Here is a 19,882-nt window from a genome sequence, read left to right as displayed (position 1 = left end):
AGTGACCCAGCAATAAAACCCAGTTAATAGAAGCAATCATTCAATCTTGGTTTCACATAACAGCTGCAGAACTAAAAGACGGTTCATTCCATGGGAAGATATTGTTAAGGCTGTAATTCATGCTAAAAGTTACCCAACTGAGTATTAACTGACATGGTGATCATTTCTGTATACCCCATTTTTATTATGGGGATAATGTTTGTGTATCTCGTTTCAATGTTCTTCTTTATAACTGCTATTCTAATAGCAAATCCTTCATAAAAGTTATTGCATTGCATCCCTGATTAAATTACCTTTCCATTGATATATAATCTTATGGTACTACTCCCCCAAAAAAGTGGTGTTATTAGCTAGTTTTAGAAAATATACACTTTTCCCAAAAGCTTTCCACAATTTTGGCCACTACTGTATATTCCAGTCACAGAGGCTGTTCTGGCAGAGGTTCAAAGCCGATGAAAGCCACAGGCAGAGGAGGACTACTATACGGTTTGGGTTTATTCCTTTAAAAAAAGAGAATAAAAGATGCGTACAAATATATAAAATGACTTAAGACAATGATAAAAACGACAGGAGAGCGGAAACTGTAGAAAGAAAAACGGGAACTGAAAAACTGGTTTTTTAAAAAAGCAGAATGGGATACAAGGGTCACGATTGTGCCAAGAACACACACACGGGTGTTAAAAAAGCTCCCTCTTTCCCATCGTGGGAAAAGGGCCAAAATTAAAAACATCCAGGGTCCTTTTAAAAAGACAAGCAGATTTTGACTGCCGAAACCATAATGCAAAATCGTATCGATTTGTCCCAGGAGGGACCGATGGAATTAGCTGGAGGCTCCTGCCCTTCACTTGACGCACTGGGGGGGTGGGGGGATGTTTCAAAAAGGCAGATCAATTCCTTCCTGGGAGGCTGGAGAGTGTCGGGTAGCACCGGTTAATCTTCTGGTAGCACTAAGACTTCGGACAAGTCTTCTACCCCTTGTAGCTTCAGGTTCTGGGGACAAATGGGGGGAGAGTGGAGAGAAGGAAGCAAACGTCAAACGTTAAAACTACCCCCAACTCAAACCCAGGTTTTTCTCAGCATTGGCAAAGGCACGAAAGAAAAGATTTCAACCACTGGTTAGATTTAACAGAATAACAGAGTTGGAAGCGACCTTGGAGGTCCTCTAGTCCAACCCCCTGCCTAGGCAGAAAACCCTACACCACTTCAGACAAATGGTTATCTGATCTCTTCTTAAAAATTTCCAGTGTTGGAGCATTCACAACTTCTGGAGGCAAGTTGTTCCACTGATTAATTTGTTCTAACTGTCAGGAAATTTCTTCTCCGTTCTAAGTTGTGTCTCTCCTTCATTAGTTTCATTGCTTCTTGTCCCGTCTTCAGGTGCCTTGGAGAACAGCTTGACTCCCTCTCCCCTGAGGGCAGCCCCTGAGATATTGGAAGACTGCTATCATGCCACCCCTAGTCCTTATTTTCATCCGAGTAGATATACCCAATTCCTGCAACCATTCTTTATATCTTTTATCCTCCAGTCCCCTAATCATCTTTGTTGCTGTTCTCTGCACTCTTTCTAGTCTCTCCACATCTTTTTTTACATCGTGGCAAGCAAAACTGAATGCAGTATTCCAAGGGTGGCCTTACCAAGGCCTTATAAAATGGTATTAACACTTCATGTGATCTTGATTCTATCCCTCTGTTTATGCAGTCTAGAACTGTGTTGGCTTTTTTGGCAGCTGCCACACACGGCTGGCTCCTATTTAAATGGTTGTCCACTAGGACTCCAAGATTCCTCTCACAGTTACTACTGTTGAGGAAGATACCACCTATGCTATACCTGTGAATTTTGTTTTTCTTGCCTAAATGCAGAACCTGACTTTTTTCACCATTGAATTTCATGGTGAAAAAAGTAATGTTCTACATTTAGGCAAGAAAAACAAAATTGCACAGATGCAGTTTTGAAAAGTTCCTCCCACAGGACCGTCCTATTACAGGTAGTTCTCGACTTACAGCAGCTCGTTTAGTGACTGTTCGAGGTTAAGACGGTGCTGAAAAAAGGAGATGTACAACCGTTTTTCCCACACTTATGTCCATTGCAGCATCCTCCTGGTCAAAATTGAGAGGTTTGGAAACTGGTTCATACTTATGATGGCCACCTCGTGGCAAGCCAAATCAATGAGGAAGTCGGATTCACTTAACATCCATCTTACTATACAATACAACAGCAGAGTTGGAAGGGACCTTGGAGGTCTTCTAGTCCAACCCCCTTCCTAGGCAGGAAACTGTACACCACTTCAGACAAATGGCTATCCAACATCTTCTTAAAGACTTCCAGTGTTGGAGCATTCATAACTTCTGGAGGCAAGCTGTTCCACTGATTAATTGTTCTAACTGTCAGGAAATCTCTCCTCAGTTCTAAGTTGCTTCTCTCCTTGATTAGTTTCCACCCACTGCTTCTTGTTCTGCCCTCAGGTACTTTGGAGAATAGCTTGACTCCCTCTTCTTTGGGGCAGCCCGAGATATTGGAACACTGCTATCATGTCTCCCACCCGGTCCTTCTCTTCACTAGACTAACCATGCCCAGTTCCTGCAACCGTTCTTCATACGTTTTAGCCTCCAGTCCCCTAATCCTCTTGGTTGCTCTTCTCTGCACTCTTTCTAGAGTCTCCACATCTTTTCTACATCGTGGCAACCAAAACTGAATGCAGCGTTCCAAATGTGGAATACTATCTTGACAACAGCAGGGGTTCACTTAATGACTGCAACAAGAGAGGCTGTAAAATTTGTCATTGATGTTTCACTCAGTAACATAAATGTTGGGCTCGATTGGGCGGCCCTAAGTCAAGGACTACCTGGGTTTGACTTGTGCCTCGTACTCACCTTTTCATTAGCCAGGTGCAAGAGGCAGGCAAAGGCCAATGGGACCGAGAGGTTTTTTGCCATCATGGAAGGCAAGCTGCAAGACAGAACAAATTGCCGTCAACTCTGAAGCTGGCCTGACTGAGAGCATTTTGAGACTTCTGTGTTGCCACACTGGAGTGGGGAGGGGGGACGGGACACAGAGATAGCTGGGGGTTTGTGGCCAAAACAAAATACTTTCTTGTGGGAACCAAGGACATTCCCACAGGTGGCGGAAGAGAGGAGGAGCAAAGTTACCAAGCAACTGGACGGCACTTGGACTGTTTGGGGATGGGGAAAAAAAAGATTTTTACTTTGAATTAGGTGAAAACTGTGGGAATATTCAGAGTCGGTTTTCACCAGATGGGTGTATATATCCGATAAAAGTATTATTTGAGGAACCTGCCTGCCTCGGAATCCTGCTTCCTTTGTGGGTATCACTTGGAACCCTGGCATTGTGATAGCAATAGCCCTTAGACTTATATGCCACTTCACAATGCTTTTACAGCCCTCGCTAAGCTGTTTATAGAGTCAGCCAGCAAGTCTTCCAATTACTGCCACGCATACGTAGGCACCGATCAGCTGGCCAGTGCGCATGCTCACACCAGAAAACAGAAGACCAGCTCTTCCAGTTTCCGGCACTGCCAGATGCACAAAGGCCAGCTGATCCTCATGTGGGCATGTGCGCCAGAAACCCAGAAGAGGAAAGGGAGACACCATGCATGCCAGGTGACATGGCTCCATGTGCCACTTCGGGCATGAGTGCCATAGGTTCACCATCATGGTCCTATGGGTGGACCTGTTTCGAGCAGGGGTTCCAGAGGCGGGTTCCTGCCTGTTTGGCCCGGATTAGGCGAACCAGTTGTAGCAGCAGCAGGAGGCTCCGCTCACCCACCCGGACGCTTCTGCACATTGGCAACCCCGCCACTGGGTGGAAATTAGCATTTCTTCATCTCACTTCCTGGCATTTGACAAAGAGTTTTGAAACCCTAAGAAAGGGCCTATGACAATTTGCCACGGTCAACTGGCTGCAGGACAAGAATTACAATAATATCAAAGAAATAGTGGAACAGAATCATATTGAAGAAAGAATGCAAAAGGAGGGACAGAAGGCAATATGAATGGCAAACATTGAAATCATTTATTTATCTATTTATATAAAACTGCGTGTGTGTGTGTGTGTGCGTGTGCGCGCGTGCTCCAGGCAGAACTCTGGAATGCCTCGAGCAATTTCAACCAAACTTGGTACACAGATGACTTACTCTCTGGAAACAAATACTATGGGGGTAAGACCCCCCTAACACTCCTCTGTTAAGATACAGGCTGTTGTGCCTTAAAATGGCTTCTACCATACTGCCGTAAAATGGTTTCTATTGTTCAGTGCAGTGGAGTTGCCATGGTAACAGCTTCACAGTACTCTACAAGGGAGGCTCCCTCTGGTAAGGGGGAAAATCCAACATTAGAAATTACATTTGGTCCTGACATTTCCCCCCTATAAATAAATACCTGGGCAACACCAGGTTATCAGCTAATTTTAAATAATTAAAATAGAATTGTATAAAATTGTCCCATTCCGCCTGGAAAATACCTTTGAAGTAGGTCCTTGGTGATGCTACTGAAGACCTTCGGGACGGATGAAGAGTTGACCTTTTTCTCTGTTCCTTCACTCTGCGGAAGGAACATTGAAATAAAAGCAGTCAGACCTCTTCTAGGCAGGACTTGCTGTGTTTTGATCATGTCAATGGCTAGTCTAGGGAAGAACCAGGGGAGACAGGATAGCATCTTCCAATATTTGAGGGGCTGCCACAGAGAGGAGGGAGGGGGGTCAGACTATTCTCCAAAGCACCTTTGAAGGCCAGAAAAGAACAATGGATGGAAACTGATCCAGGAGAGATTCAATCTGGAAATAAGGAGGAATTTTCTGACAGTGAGAACAATCAACTGATGGAACAGAAGTTGCCTTCAGAAGTTGTGGGAGCTTCATCCCTGGAAGCTTTCAAGAAGAGACTGGATTGCCATCTGTCAGAAATGGTGCAGGGTCTCCTGTTTGGGCTGAGGGGGGTTGGACTGGATGACCTATCAGATCCCTTCTGTTATTCTTTACAGATAGTTCCTGACTTACAACAGTTCATTCAGTGACCGTTTAAGGTTACAAAGGCACTGAAAAATGTGACCGTTTTTCACACCACCTTTCCAGTATCTCCAGATCGCGTCATCAAAATCCAGACACTTGGCAACTGACTCATATTTATGATGATTGTAGTGTCCGGGGCTCATAGGATCACCTCTTGGGACCTTTGGAGAAGCAAAGTCAATGGATTCACTTAACAAGATCCAGTGATTGAGTATTTACAACTTCTGGTGGCAAGCTGTTCCCCTGATTAATTGCCCTCACTGTTAATAAGTTTCTCCTTAATTCCAGGTTGCTTCTCTCCTTGATTAGTTTCCAGCCATTGCTTCTTGTCCTGCCCTCAGGTGCCTTGGAGAATAAATTGACCCCGCTCTTCTTTGTGGCAGCCCCTCATATAGAGAAATACTGCTGTCATGTCACTCCTATTTCTTCCTTTCTTCAGACTAGCCAAATCCAAATCCTGCAGCTGTTCTTCATATGGTTTTAGCCTCCAGGCCTTTAATCATCTTAGTCGCTCTTCTCTGAACTTTTTCCAAAGTCTGAACATCTTTTTTGTAGTATGGTGACAAAATTGGTTGAATATGCCAGGTGTGCAGTATTTCAGGTATGATAATAACCAATCTTTATTTTCATTTTCATACAAATAACCACATGTATATCATTACATAACCAACACTATTTTGTATTATTCAATATTATGTCAATTCGTCTTACCATCAAGCCCCAAAAACTATCATTGGCTCTCCTGCTCTCCATATTTTTATCCTATCCATCACTTTCTTCTCACTCTCTCCTCCTCCCTACCTCCTCTCTTCCCTCTATCATCCTTCTCTTCTCTACTTCCCCTTCCTCTCTTTCTCCTCTCTTCTCTTTCCACTCCATCTTTCTCTCTTTCTCTTTCCTCTCTCCCTCTCTCCTAACCCCTCTCTTCCTCCTCTTGTCTCCCTTCTCTCTTCAACTCTCTTCATCTCGCTAACATGGTGTATTTCAACTTCTGAGCTTGCTCCATTTAATGTTGATGGTGTTAGTAATTTCATTTCAATAAACATCTTTCATATTATTTTGAACCAGTGACGTGCGGTGAGGTTCAGGGCCGGTGAGGCAAGTGGGCAAGCATCTTATGCCTGCCAGCACCAGCCGCCCCCGAAGCCCCGACATGTCCCACTGTATGGCCGGCGTGGCGGCATGCAGTTTAAAATGCCGGCGCGCCTGTCCACCATAGAGCGGAACATGTCACGCTGTATGGCCGGTGGTGGCATACACTTTAAAATGCCAGTGTGCCTGTCCACCATAGAGCGGGACACATCACGCTGTATGGCCGGCACGGCGGCATGCACTTTAAAGTGCCAATGCGCCTGTCCACCATACAGCGGGAACGTCCCGCTCTATGGCGGAAAGGCGGCATGCACTTTAAAGTGCCGGCGCGCCTGTCCGCCATACAGCAGGACATGTCCCGCTCTATGGTGGAAAGGTGCGCCAGCACTTTAAAGTTCATGCCGCCGCCGGCCATACAGCGGGACGTGTTCCGCTCTATGGTGAGGCGCGGCAGCATGGATTTAAAAAATAAAAAAAGTGCCAGCCCGCGCGCCAGCAGAAGTGGGTAAAACACACACACACACAAACACAAATTATTTATAATACAAATTACAATTACTTACAAATTACAATAATTTTGAATTCCTCTCCCCTCCCTCTGACCCACATACCTTTTCCAGCTGTGTCACAGAGGATTTCAACTCTCCTCTTGTCTGCCATGATGAAAATGTAAAAAATGTAAAAAGAAAAAGGCAAGGTCAGGCTGGGTTAGCTGCTGCCAGAATCCCCAATGGATGACTCTGCTTAACTGTTTAAAAAAAGTGCCCTCTGCAGACGGAGGCAAGAGAACCACGTGCCTCCTTTGCATAAGGAATTTTTCACCTTTTAACCCTTGCTTAACTCTGCACAAGTGATCCTAAAGATAGACTAAAGGAGGCACGTGGTTCTCTCGCCTCCTCCTGCAGTTAAGCACTAAGCAGAGTCATCCACTGTGACTCTGGCAGCAACTACCTCAGCCTTTTTCCTTTTAATTTTTCTTTTCTTTACATGATGACAGTGGTGAGGCCCTGCCTCCCCTGACTGCAGGTCCCTGTTTTGAACATATATCCTCCTGATAATCACCAATCTTTTAATACTGTCTACTGAAGTGTGGAGAAGCAAACTTGTTCTCAGGCTGCCCTTTTCCAAGAAAACAAAATTTTGCAGGTCTTTTTTTTTTTTTTTGCAAAGCGTTGATTAAAAGTGTGTGGTTATTGCCTTAAGGAGAGTTTCTGAGAAAGTCGACTAAGATACCAAAGGAGAAAATAAGGACAAAAACAAACAAACAAACAAACTAACAAACAAACAAACAACCCCAGATTTCCTTACGTGTACCTCTTCCTCGGCCTGATTCTTTGGGACCTCTGTCAAGAGCTGCCACATGCTGTGCTTGAGCCTCTTCATGTCCATCTTTTTGGCAGTTTTTGCATATTGAATGTCTATTTTGTTCACCTGGAATCCAAAATTAGGCAGTTAGAAGACCAATATAACCCAAAGACAAACCTGCAACCCTCCTTTCAAAGTACTGCTATTCTGTACTTGCGATCCTTACTTAAAATAAATACATCTTCTTTCTAGAGGAAAAAGCACACAAAATGAGAAAACTAATCTAGAACTAAGTTTCGAGCTAGTTTATCACAAAAAGCAAGCCCATCTCAGCCTGCCTGAAATACGAAAAGCATGGAATTTCAGGAGACATCCTTTCCAGTTATGAAGAGAGGGAAATATAAGCCATATCTTTCACTAACTTAAAATACAAATAGAGATATATGATTGCCCTCTATAGATTCTCAGTCATCCAGGTCCTGGTTGTCCCAAAGGTGCTTTTTTCAGGAGGCAACTGGACTATCTTGATTTTTTCTTTTGAAGATGTTTCACTTCTCATCCAAGAAACTTCTTCAGTTCTCACAGGATGGTGGGGAATAGAAGGATTTATACTCCTTGCAGGGAGCTGGTCATTTGCATCCTTTTAGAGGGTCCTTGAAGCACTTGGAGGTTTATCTGTGTCCTGTTAACTGTTGGAATGGGAGGCTGAATCAACCTTGAGCTAGACAGAATCAAACTCCTGGCAGTGGGCAGAGTTAGCCTACAATACTGGCCTTCTAGCCATTGCGGCACCAAGAAGGAGAAAGGGAGAGAAAGAGAGAAAGAAGGAAGGAAGGAAAATAGCAAGAGGAAACAACTTCATAGTGGTTTTATAGAGTCAGCCTTTTACCCTAACAATCTAGGTCCACATTTTACTGACCTCGGAAGGATGGAAGGCCGAGTCAACCTTCAACCCCATCAGAATCAAATTCCTGTCTGTGTGCAGTTTGCCTGCAATACTACATTCTAACTACTTTTGCAGCTTACCCTTACCTGCATGATGGGTAAGTCACAGGTAGATCTTCCACCCATCGCCAAGTTGTATTGTATATCATAATTTCCCAACCCGGCACATTCAGATGCTAATTGGGAATTGGGGGAGACCCTGTTTTGGGACTGTGCGTTCCAAACTCATACTTGCCTTTTGAGGCTCAGCTACCATGTTGGCTTCACCATAGGTGGAGATGTTGAATCCTCTGGCCTTTCCATCACCAAGTTCTCCATCGTGGTCATCTCCACCCGTAGGGTAGGCTGTCATTTCAAACATCCCTCCCTGACCTATGAAGTTCACAGGCCCATTGTCGTCATCATCATCGCTGTCGGCGTCCTGAATAGAAAGAAGAGAGGGAAAAAATCAACAGGAGAGGGGTCAAGTCTTAAGTCTCAACTCTCTCAGTCAGAGAGTTCTATAATAATAATAATAATAATAATAATAATAATAATAATAATAAAAAAGAACAAAAATCTACTGAAGGCCCAACAGACAAAACAAGAATACAGAAAAGATGTGATAAAATCAAGAATGGAGAGTTGGCAGAACAAAGCACTGCATGGTCAATTTCTGGAAAAAATAAAAGATAAAGTGGACAGTGAACAAACTTGGTTATGGTTAAAAACAGGTACATTAAAGAAAGAAACAGAGTCACTAATCCTGGCTGCGCAAGAACAAGCTATCCGCACAAATGCCATTAAGGCCAAAATCGAAAAATCCTCTGATGATGCCAAATGCAGACTTTGCAAAGAAGCTGACGAAACTGTTGATCACATACTCAGCTGCTGTAAAAAAATCGCGCAGACTGATTATAAATTGCGGCACAATTCAGTAGCACAAATGATCCATTGGAATTTGTGCAAAAATTATAATATTAAAACAGCAACAAACTGGTGGGAACATCAGCCTGAAAAAGTCACCGAAAATCAGATGGTCAAGATCTTGTGGGATTTCCGTATACAAACCGACAAAATACTGGCGCATAATACACCAGACATCACACTGGTTGAGAAAAATAAGGTCACAATCATAGACATCGCAATACCAGGTGATAGCAGGGTCGCCGAGAAGGAACATGAAAAAATCGCAAGATACCAGGACTTAAAAATCGAAATTCAACGACTATGGCACAAACCAGCAGTGGTAATTCCAGTGGTAATTGGCACACTGGGTGCTATTCCAAAAGCACTGGAATTACATTTAAAACAGTTAAAAATTGACAAAATCACCATCAGTCAAATGCAAAAAGCTGCACTGCTTGGATCTGCACGTATATTACGAAAATACGTTACGACGTCCTAGGCCCCTGGGTGGGGCCCGACTAGTAACCAATGCCAAATCCAGCGAAACAACTGGCCGCTGTGATACAATTGTATAATAATAATAATAATAATAATAATAATAATAATAATAATAACAACAACAACAACAACAACAACAACAACAACAACAACAACTCCGCCGTTGCCGGTCCCAAGCCCGGATGAGAAAGGAGGAAGGTTGGGATCAGGTTGGCATCTGGTCCCGTAAAAAAAACCCCCGCCAACCCATACAATATGGTGAAAAAAACGAATAAGAATTCCATACCGCATCGGTCGTCGCGCGGGTTAACAAGGGCCGCGGCGGATGTTGGGGTCCCTGGACATCCGTCGACAAGTGGGCTACAAGTGGACCAGCCAACAAAACGACAAAAATATAGTGCAGATGAAAACCGTGCCATAATGGCCTGTTACTACAACTCAGAGCCAGAAAAAAGAGGATATTTAAAGCGAATGTATGAATTATGGAAACAACAATATCCAGATTCAAATGTTAGTGAACAACGACTAGCAGATCAAAGGCGATTTATTATACAGAATAAAGTGTTTAGTGAAGTTGAACATGAGGAGATTCAGGCAAATTGCAAAACCCAAAAAACAATATCACAAGCGGAAATAACTGATATTCAAGACACAACTAAAGACACTATAGTAGAACTCCCAGAAGAAGCTCTCGGGGAGGAAATAACATCACCATCACTAGAACCAGTTATCATTGAACCAACTGATGAACTAACTCAAAAACAAAAAGAATTGAAGGATAAGATCATGGAGCATTTTCTGCTTAATGAGGAAAGGCAACGTTTACCATCACTAAAAACTGTGCCTAAGAAAATTTTGGCCCCTATCATGAAAATGGTTAATGCAGTGTTTTCAACAATTGAACCGGGATCCATCTTGGAAACAAACCAGTTAATGTACAGCGCAGCTGTAATAGTCACTAATGAACTAGGCATTAAAATCAAAATACCTAGTCACACAACAGAAAAAGCATCAAAGCCAAAGTGGAAAATCCGTTTAGAACAAAAAATCAAAAAATTAAGGGCAGATGCTAGTAACTTAAAGAACATGCATGAGCAACGGCTTAAAAACAACAAAATCATAGATCGGCTAATCAGAAGATATAGATTGGATACAAGAAACATCAATGAAGCTGTAGAGATTGTAAAACAGCAGATAACAGCAACAGCTAGAAAAATTGAAAGATATGAGGCACGAATCATCCAATATAAACAAAATCAGCAATTTCGATCAGACCAACGTTGTTTTTATCAAAGTCTTAATGTGAATCGTGACACCAAAAGTGAAAAACCAGAAAAGCAGGCCACAGTTGAATTCTGGAAAGAATTGTGGGAAAATGCAAAGGACTACAACAAGGAAGCAAAGTGGATACATGACTTTGAGAAAAGCATTGGCAACAAACAAATGCAAGTATTAGAAATAACAACTGAGATGATCAAAAATCGAGTTAAAAAGGTAAAGAATTGGACATCATCTGGAAAGGACCAATTACATGGTTTTTGGCTCAAATATCTGACCAGTTTACATGCAATATTGGCCATGCAACTGAATGAAATTTTACAAAAGGGCCAAATTGATGAATGGTTGACAACTGGAAAAACATACTTGATTCAGAAAGATCCAACTAAAGGAACAACACCTGAAAACTATAGACCAATAACATGCTTGCCAACAACCTTCAAATTACTCACAGGCATTATTGCAGATAACATGATGGATTATTTGGAAACAAACAACATCTTGCCAGTAGAGCAAAAAGGCAACAAAAGAAGGAGCAGGGGCACAAAAGATCAGCTTCTAATTGATAAAATGATATTAGAAAATTGTAAGAACAGAAAAACGAACTTGAATATGGTCTGGATTGATTACAAAAAGGCATTTGACTCACTGCCACATAGTTGGATCATAAAATGCTTAGAAACAACTGGCATTAGCAAAAATATTACATCCTTTACTGAAAAGGCAATGAAACAATGGAGAACTGAGTTGGCAGTAGGGAATGAGAGCTACGGAATGGTTAATATCAAGCGAGGAATTTTCCAGGGTGATTCACTTTCACCTCTTCTCTTCATCATCGCAATGATCCCACTATCAGTAATCTTAAAAAAAATGAAATTAGGCTACCAAGCAGCCAAAAAAGCTGAAAAAAGTTCGCATTTACTATATATGGATGATTTGAAACTCTATGGAAAGTCAGAAATAGAAATCCAATCATTGACAAACACAGTCCGAGTATTCAGCACCGATATTTCAATGCAGTTTGGCATGGAAAAATGCGCCACTGTATCCATAAAAAGGGGCAAAATCACTGCATCTGAGGGAATTGAAATGCCCAATGGCCAACTAATTAAATGCAAAGAAAATGAAGCCTACAAATACTTAGGCATTCTGCAGTTGGATAACATCAAGCATGGAGAAGTAAAAACTATTGTCAGGCGAGAGTACACCAACAGAGTTAGGAAAATTTTGAAATCTAAATTGAATGGTGGAAATACAATCAAGGCCATAAATACCTGGGCAATACCAGTTATAAGATACACAGCTGGCATAGTTAACTGGACACAAGCTGATTTGGACCTTTTGGACCGAAAAACCAGGAAACTAATGACAATGCACTACAGTTTACATCCACGTGGTGATACTGATAGACTATATCTGCCCCGAAAATCAGGTGGCAGAGGATTATTACAAGTGAAGCAAACAGTTGAAGAGGAAAAACATGCACTGGCTGATTATTTAAAAGAAAGTCAAGAACATCTATTAATCGAAGTAAAGAACAAAAATCTACTGAAGGCCCAACAGACAAAACAAGAATACAGAAAAGATGTGATAAAATCAAGAATGGAGAGTTGGCAGAACAAAGCACTGCATGGTCAATTTCTGGAAAAAATAAAAGATAAAGTGGACAATGAACAAACTTGGTTATGGTTAAAAACAGGTACATTAAAGAAGGAAACAGAGTCACTAATCCTGGCTGCGCAAGAACAAGCTATCCGCACAAATGCCATTAAGGCCAAAATCGAAAAATCCTCTGATGATGCCAAATGCAGACTTTGCAAAGAAGCTGATGAAACTGTTGATCACATACTCAGCTGCTGTAAAAAAATCGCACAGACTGATTATAAATTGCGGCACAATTCAGTAGCACAAATGATCCATTGGAATTTGTGCAAAAATTATAATATTAAAACAGCAACAAACTGGTGGGAACATCAGCCTGAAAAAGTCACCGAAAATCAGATGGTCAAGATCTTGTGGGATTTCCGTATACAAACCGACAAAATACTGGCGCATAATACACCAGACATCACACTGGTTGAGAAAAATAAGGTCACAATCATAGACATTGCAATACCAGGTGATAGCAGGGTCGCTGAGAAGGAACATGAAAAAAATCGCAAAATACCAGGACTTAAAAATTGAAATTCAACGACTATGGCACAAACCAGCAGTGGTAATTCCAGTGGTAATTGGCACACTGGGTGCTATTCCAAAAGCACTGGAATTACATTTAAAACAGTTAAAAATTGACAAAATCACCATCAGTCAAATGCAAAAAGCCGCACTGCTTGGATCTGCACACATATTACGAAAATACGTTACAACATCCTAGGCCCCTGGGTGGGGCCCGACTAGTAACCAAAGCCAAATCCGGTGAAACAACTGGCCGCTGTGATACAATTGTATAATAATGATGATGATGATGATGATGATGATGATGATGATGATGATGCAGGTAGTCCTTGATTTATGACAATTGAGCTCAAAATTTCCGTTGCTAAGCAAGAGTTGTGTATGTATGTATTTGTGTGTGTGTGTGTGATTGTGTGTTTATGTGTATGTGTGTATTGTTTCCGAAGTGAGGCATGGGAGGAGTCATACATGGCCCTTTTGCCCTGGAGACTGAGGTAAATCTTGAGGCCACACCTCTAATCCTCCTTCTGACCTCCCAGAGTAACCTCAGTCTCCAGCCCAGAAGGAGTGTTTTACCTGACTCTCCCTCACTTCGTAGACTTCTAGGTTTTTCCTTCCCAGCTTCTAGGTTTTTTCTCAAGCCTTTAGGATTTTTACAGTTTTCTTTTTTTGAATTACCTTGGATCGGCTCCTCTCTCCACCCATGCTCAGTGCTGCTGGCAGGCAAGCCTCGCCACGTTCCAGCGCGATTCCCTAGTGACCGGATGGCGGCGTAAACGGGAAAAAAGCTGCTGTGGGAGGTCCCCCGCCAAGAGAGGCACCCCCAAGCCCCACAGGAAGGGAACTTCTGAAAAGGAGGTTTGGCTAACCAGGGCCTCCGCTAGAAGGTTCAGGGCCACCATCAGCCCTTCCCCTTCCAGATCTCACTTCCCCCGCAGGCTTCTGGCCCTGGTAGAGACCCGTGTGGTATCCCCAGGTTCCCCTAGGGGCTCAGGCAGAGGGCACAGCTCCCTATCGCCCCCCCTCTCACCTGCACACCCATCTGAGGCGAGGAACGACCCCTTTGGGCACAGGGCAGCCAGTCCAGCCAGGCATCAGTTGGCACCACAATCCCCTGAACCCAGGGATTATCTACAGCCCCCAGAGCTACAGCCTTCCCTGCCTGAGCTTCTTGCAAGCTTCCAGGAGGTGTTAGCCAGGGCCATAGCCCAGGGGATTGCTTCTGGGATGAAGCACCAGCCCCAGAGCTCCAGGAGTGGGTCTTCCCGGGACCAGCCCAGGGGTCACCAGGAGCTCTCCAGGGCCTCTGCTACCAGAGGGCCCAGATCCCCCTCCCCCTCCACTGCCAGTGAGGCCTCGGAATTAGAGGAGGGTGAGCTAAAGGAGGTGGGGTTTTCTGAGGATGAGGATGCCCAGGCACCGGAGGCCCCCAACATCACTGGCCTTTTCCCCCCCTCCTTATTTAGCTCCTTGCTTCGCAATGCCAGGGCCACAGTAGACCTGGATACACCTCCAGATCCCAGGCTGCGACTACCATGCCTAGCACTAGTGGGGGTAACAAGAAGGGATCCTTCTATAGACCACCAGTGGAGAAGGAGGAGATCCCCACTCCAGAGATGTTCCTGGAGGTGCTTAAATCCCAGTCGGTTAAGCCAGGATCTTTTACCAACCCGGGGGGCAATGAGCGGAGGTTCTATAATCTCAATTCTACCTTTGCCCGAGCTCTTCAGGTTCCCGAGGTGGACACCCCGGTCGCCGCCCTAGCTTCAGCTTCAGCCGTGGTCACTGGAGACTACCTTAACTGCCTTAAAGCAGAGGATAAGAAGGGAGACATCATTTTGCGTAAGTCCTTCCAAGCAATAACCTGGGCCATTAGGGCAGCCGCTTCTGCATCCTTTTTCAATAGGTCTACAGTGCTGTGGCTGGAACAGCTGAGAGACAGGACCCAGGCCACGGAGGTACGACTGCTGCAGGACATCTCTAAGGTCCTGGCAGCCACGCAGTTCTTGGCAGACGCCACCTTGGATGCAGTTAAGAATGCTTCTCGAGCCTTGTCATCCTCTGTAGCATCCAGGCGCCTGCTGTGGTTGCACCACTGGCAGGCAGAGTCCCAAGCTAAGTGGCAGGAGCAAACTATGCCGGGGACAAGCTTTTCGGTGCTTTGCTGGATCCTATCCTGGTGGAGGACAAGAATAAGCAGACGATCTTCCCGGTTACAGTCAGATCACCGGCATGCTCCGTTCCCCAGGAGAACATCTTACCAGCCCCCTGAATTGGACTTCCAGAACCAGAGGTACCAGACCCCCAGGTTCCATCAACAGGGGGATAGGCAGTTTCCTAGAGACAGGTTCAGGGGCCAGCAGCAGAGCAAGCAGCCCTTTTGAGGAGGAGGAGGCCGCCCATTCCACAGGTTCAAGTGATCCATTCGCGGATCACCCCATCGGCGGTCGCCTCGCCCTTTTTGCAGATGCCTGGGAGCGCGTCATTTCGGACGAGTGGGTCCTCCAGACTGTTAACTCGGGTTACAGCTGGAGTTCCGCTCGCAACTCGCAAATAGGTTCCGTACCTTTGCCTCCTCCACAGAGCCAACCAAACAGGCCCTTAAGGCAAAGGTCATCAAACACCTGTTAGATATCAAGGCCATTGAGAGGATTCCAGAGGGGGAGAAGGGTTCCGGATTCTGCTCGAACCTGTTTCTGGTCCCCAAGAGTTCAGGGGGGGGGGGGGTGGAGAGCCATCCTGGATCTTAAACTGCTCAATTCCAGGGTGGTCTACTGTAGGTTCAAGATGGCCTCCCTGAAATCCATCTTAGAGGGCATCCAACAGGGCAACTTCTTGGCCTCCATCGACCTCACGGAGACCTATCTTCACATCAGAATCGCCCTGGAACATCGTAGGTTCCTCAGATTTTCCCACGAGGGCAAGCATTTTGAATATAGAGCCCTTCCCTTTGGGCTGGCTTCAGCCCCCAGGACGTTTACCAAGATGCTGGTTGTGGCCGCGGGTCACCTGCGATCCTTTCCAGTCAGACTTTTCTGTTACCTAGATGACATCCTCGTCCTAGCCAGGTCCCCAGACACTGCCAGGCAGGACCTGGGGCTCACCATCGACACTCTCAGGTCCCTGGGATTCTCTATCAACCTAGAGAAGAGCCAACTGGTCCCATCTACCAGTCTCCAGCACCTAGGATCCATTATAGATTTGGTGTCGGGGGAGGTTTTCCTTTCCCAGGACCGAAAGGACAGCATTGTGCAGCTCATCCATGATATTCGCAAATTACCCTCTATCCCTGTAGTTCTTCTTTCCTGGCTCCTTGGGAAATTCATTTCTTGTATAGGGATCGTGCCTTGGGCCCACCTACACGCCAGGGAGCTTCAGTGGTTCTTGCTTCCATACCAGAGAGCCGGGACGAGCGACGCCAGCTTCAAGGTTCGAGTGTCATCCCAGGTGCTACTCTCGCTCCGTTGGTGGCTGACCCCTGCATTAGACAAAGGATCCCTCTTCAAGGAACCAGCAAGGAAGGTACTCACAACGGACGCAAGCCTGTTCGGCTGGGGAGCACACCTGGAGGCTCAGATTGCCCAGGGCCGCTGGACTCCAACAGACTTGCGCAACAACATAAACTGGTTGGAGCTCAGGGCCATCCATCTGGCTCTATGTCACTTCAAGACCACTGTGACCGGACACCATGTCCTGGTCCTGACGGACAATGTGGCAGCCAAGACCCACGTGAACAGACAAGGGGGCACCCATTCCAAGGCCCTTTGCGACGAGGCCCTCCAATTGGGGAACTGGGCAGAGAGGCATCTCCAGTCCATCAAAGCGGAACACATCTCCAGGACACAGAACCAGCAAGCAGATTGGCTCAGCAGGGAGACAGTCGACAACGGAGAGTGGCAGCTCCACTCCAGCGTCTTCCTGCAGATCTGCGAGAGGTTCGGGCGACCGATGGTGATCTCTTCACAACCCCAGCAAACGCCCAGCTGCCGAGCTTCATATCGAGGTTCCCGTCCAGAGGAGCCATGGACACGGACGCCCTTCGCTGCAGATGGCCACCAGGTCTACTCTATGCCTTTCCCCCCCCCTTCCCCTCATTCCCGGGGTTCTGAGGAGGGTGGTGTCAAAGAGAGCAGAGATGATCCTAGTGGCTCCCTTCTGGCCACGCCGCCCCTGGCTAGCAGACTTGGTGGAGCTGTCCTCAGCTCCTTACTGGAGGATCCCCCCCAGGGGAGGTGTCTCTTCACCAGGGGTCCCTGGACCATCCAGATCCGGAGTGGCTCCATCTGACCGCCTGGCGATTGAGTGAGAACAGCTGAGAGGGGCACAATTTTCCACGAAGGTCATTAAGATTGTCGAAGCGTCCAGGAGGCAGTTCACCACTCGCATCTACAACGCCTCCTGGGTCGCTTTCGCGGACTGGTGCCAAGCAAGGGACATCATCCCAGCTTTGGCCTCTGTACCCCAGGTCCTGGATTTTCTGCAAGGTCTAGAGAAAGGCCTAGCCCTCAGCACCCTTAGGAGACAAGTCTCTGCCCTCTCCAAGGTCTGTGTGTGTGTGTGTGTTGGATTCCCCCCCCCCTTTGTCCCAACTTCCGGTTCTAAGGTGCTTCCTTAAGGGAGCGGTGAATCAGAAACCCCCAGTGGTCCATCGATTCCCTACCTTGGACTTACCCACGGTCCTCCAGGCACCGTTCGACGGAGGCACCGTTCGAACCCTTGAGGGAGGTTTCCCTACAATTACTGACTATTAAAGTCGTCTTCCTGGTTGCCATCACCTCTGCCAGGAGAGTATCTGAGCTCAACGCTCTTTCCAGCAGACCAGACCTCTGCACCTTCCTGGAGAACCGGGTCATCCTCAGACTGGACTCTGCGTTCATGTCCAAGGTCAATTCTCCCTTCCACAGGGTTTTAGAGATAGTTCTGCCGGACTTCTGTCCGCAGCCCTCCAGGGATACGGAAAGATCATGACACCGATTGGATGTCAGAAGAGCCCTGCGCATCTATCTGAAGTGCATAGCGCCCTTTAGACATTCAGAGGTCCTCTTTGTGTCCTTTCAGTCGTCCACCCGGGGAGCCAAGGTTTCCCCAGCCACCATTAGCAGGTGGATCAGAGCGGCCATCTCACAGGCCTACGAGGCACAGGGACTTCAGGTCCCAGAGGGCATCACAGCGCACTCCACCAGAAGTGCGGCCACATCGGCGGCCTGGGCCACGCAGGCTCCCATAGAGATTTGCAGGGCTGCCGCCTGGTATTCTCCCTCACCTTTCATCAGGCATTACCGTTTAGATGCTTTCGCCTCCGCGGAAGCAGCCTTTGGCAGGAGGGTCCTTCAGGGAGTCCTAGACTCTCAAGGGGCTCAGGCCCATATTTTTTTTTTTTTGCATAGAAAATTTTTATTTTCCATTTTCATAGCATATAATCACATGTATACTATTACATAGTCAATATCATGTTGTATTATTAAGTAATTACATCAATTCATCTTACCATCAACTACCAAAGGGAGGAAAAAAAACAGTTGTTGGCTCTTCTGCTCTCCATACACCATATTTATACCTTATCCGACACTTTCTTCCCCCTCTCCTCCCCCTTTCTACATCCCTTCTTCCCTCCATCATTTTCTACTTTACTTCCCCTTCCTTTCTCCTTCTCCTCTCTCCCCTTACCACTCCTCCTTATAGACCTCATCTTCCCCCCTCATCCTCTCTCCTGTCCCTCTCTTCCTATCTTTCTTCTCTCCTCTGCTTCCCACTCTTCCTCTAATTCACTTGGTGTATTTCAGCTTCTGAGCAAACTCCCTTTTGTGTTGTGGTATTTATAATTCCATTTCAATATACATAAAAAAGAAAAAATAGCAGTATACATGTACAATCATAATACCTTAAAATCCAACATCCCTCTTCCAACTTAGTAAACTCCACTCCCTCCCCCCCTCCCCCCACCCTCCCCCCTGACTTCCCAGAACCAATACAAGATATAAATCTTTAACAAAAAGTTTAAAATATACTTAAAGAGAAAGTAGAAAATTAATAATGTCTTTGAATTGAGCTTAGCTCCTCCTTGCTAAGCTAACTATAAACAATTTGTATCATTTCTGATCTTAATCGTAAGCTATCTGAAATTTCCTAGACCCATATTTATTTTGAATATAGTCAATCCATTTTTTCCAGTCTCGTTTATATCTCTCGTTTGAATAGTCCTTAAGATATGCAGATATTTTAGCTATCTCTGCTAAGTTTTTGACTTTCAATGTCCATTCTTGGATAGTAGGCAAATCTTCCTTCTTCCAGTATTGCGCCACCAACAATCTAGCTGCAGTTATCAAGTGCAAAATCAAGTTAATCTCTACTGCTGTACAGTCAGTAATTATACCTAACAAAAATAGCTGGGGGGTAAACTTTATCCTTTTTTTGAGAACATTTTGCATAATCCACCATATTTTTATCCAGAATGCCTTAACCTTTTTGTAAGTCCACCATATATGAAAATATGTAGCGTCCATACAATCACATCTCCAGCATTTAGGTTGTAAATTCAAATACATAGAAGCCATTTTTTTGGGATCTAGATGCTATCTGTAAAACATCTTATAAAAATTTTCTCTCAGGTTTTGGGCCTGTGTAAATTTTACATTTCTCACCCATATCTTCTCCCATGTATCCAACATTATTGGTTCT

The 19,882-nt window shown here is 45.2% G+C and overlaps 1 protein-coding gene across 3 annotated transcripts in view; it reads right to left on the bottom strand.

Moving 5' to 3' along the window:
- Positions 1-477: 477 nt before the first annotated feature.
- The window catches only part of NCAPH (non-SMC condensin I complex subunit H), a 42,628-nt gene continuing 23,223 nt past the window's right edge, over positions 478-19,882 (bottom strand). For 2 of the 3 annotated variants that reach the window (XM_087706078.1, XM_087706080.1), the window contains exons 14-18: positions 8,601-8,786; positions 7,424-7,546; positions 4,478-4,557; positions 2,872-2,947; positions 478-990 (exon numbers count right to left, since the gene is read on the bottom strand). In XM_087706078.1, the coding sequence (XP_087562204.1) occupies positions 931-990; positions 2,872-2,947; positions 4,478-4,557; positions 7,424-7,546; positions 8,601-8,786 (525 nt within the window). In that variant the 3' untranslated portion in view covers positions 478-930. The remainder of the gene's footprint in view (positions 991-2,871; positions 2,948-4,477; positions 4,558-7,423; positions 7,547-8,600; positions 8,787-19,882) is intronic. The other variant, XM_087706081.1, reaches the window with a different exon arrangement.

This window comes from Thamnophis sirtalis, unplaced genomic scaffold (assembly GCF_051295495.1).
Source record: "Thamnophis sirtalis isolate CommonGarterSnake01/CBP01778 unplaced genomic scaffold, rThaSir2_p1.2 scaffold_2, whole genome shotgun sequence".
Taxonomy (NCBI): domain Eukaryota; kingdom Metazoa; phylum Chordata; class Lepidosauria; order Squamata; family Natricidae; genus Thamnophis; species Thamnophis sirtalis.
The sequence above is the reverse complement of the archived record's forward strand: the minus strand, read 5'-3'. Positions and strand labels throughout refer to the sequence as shown.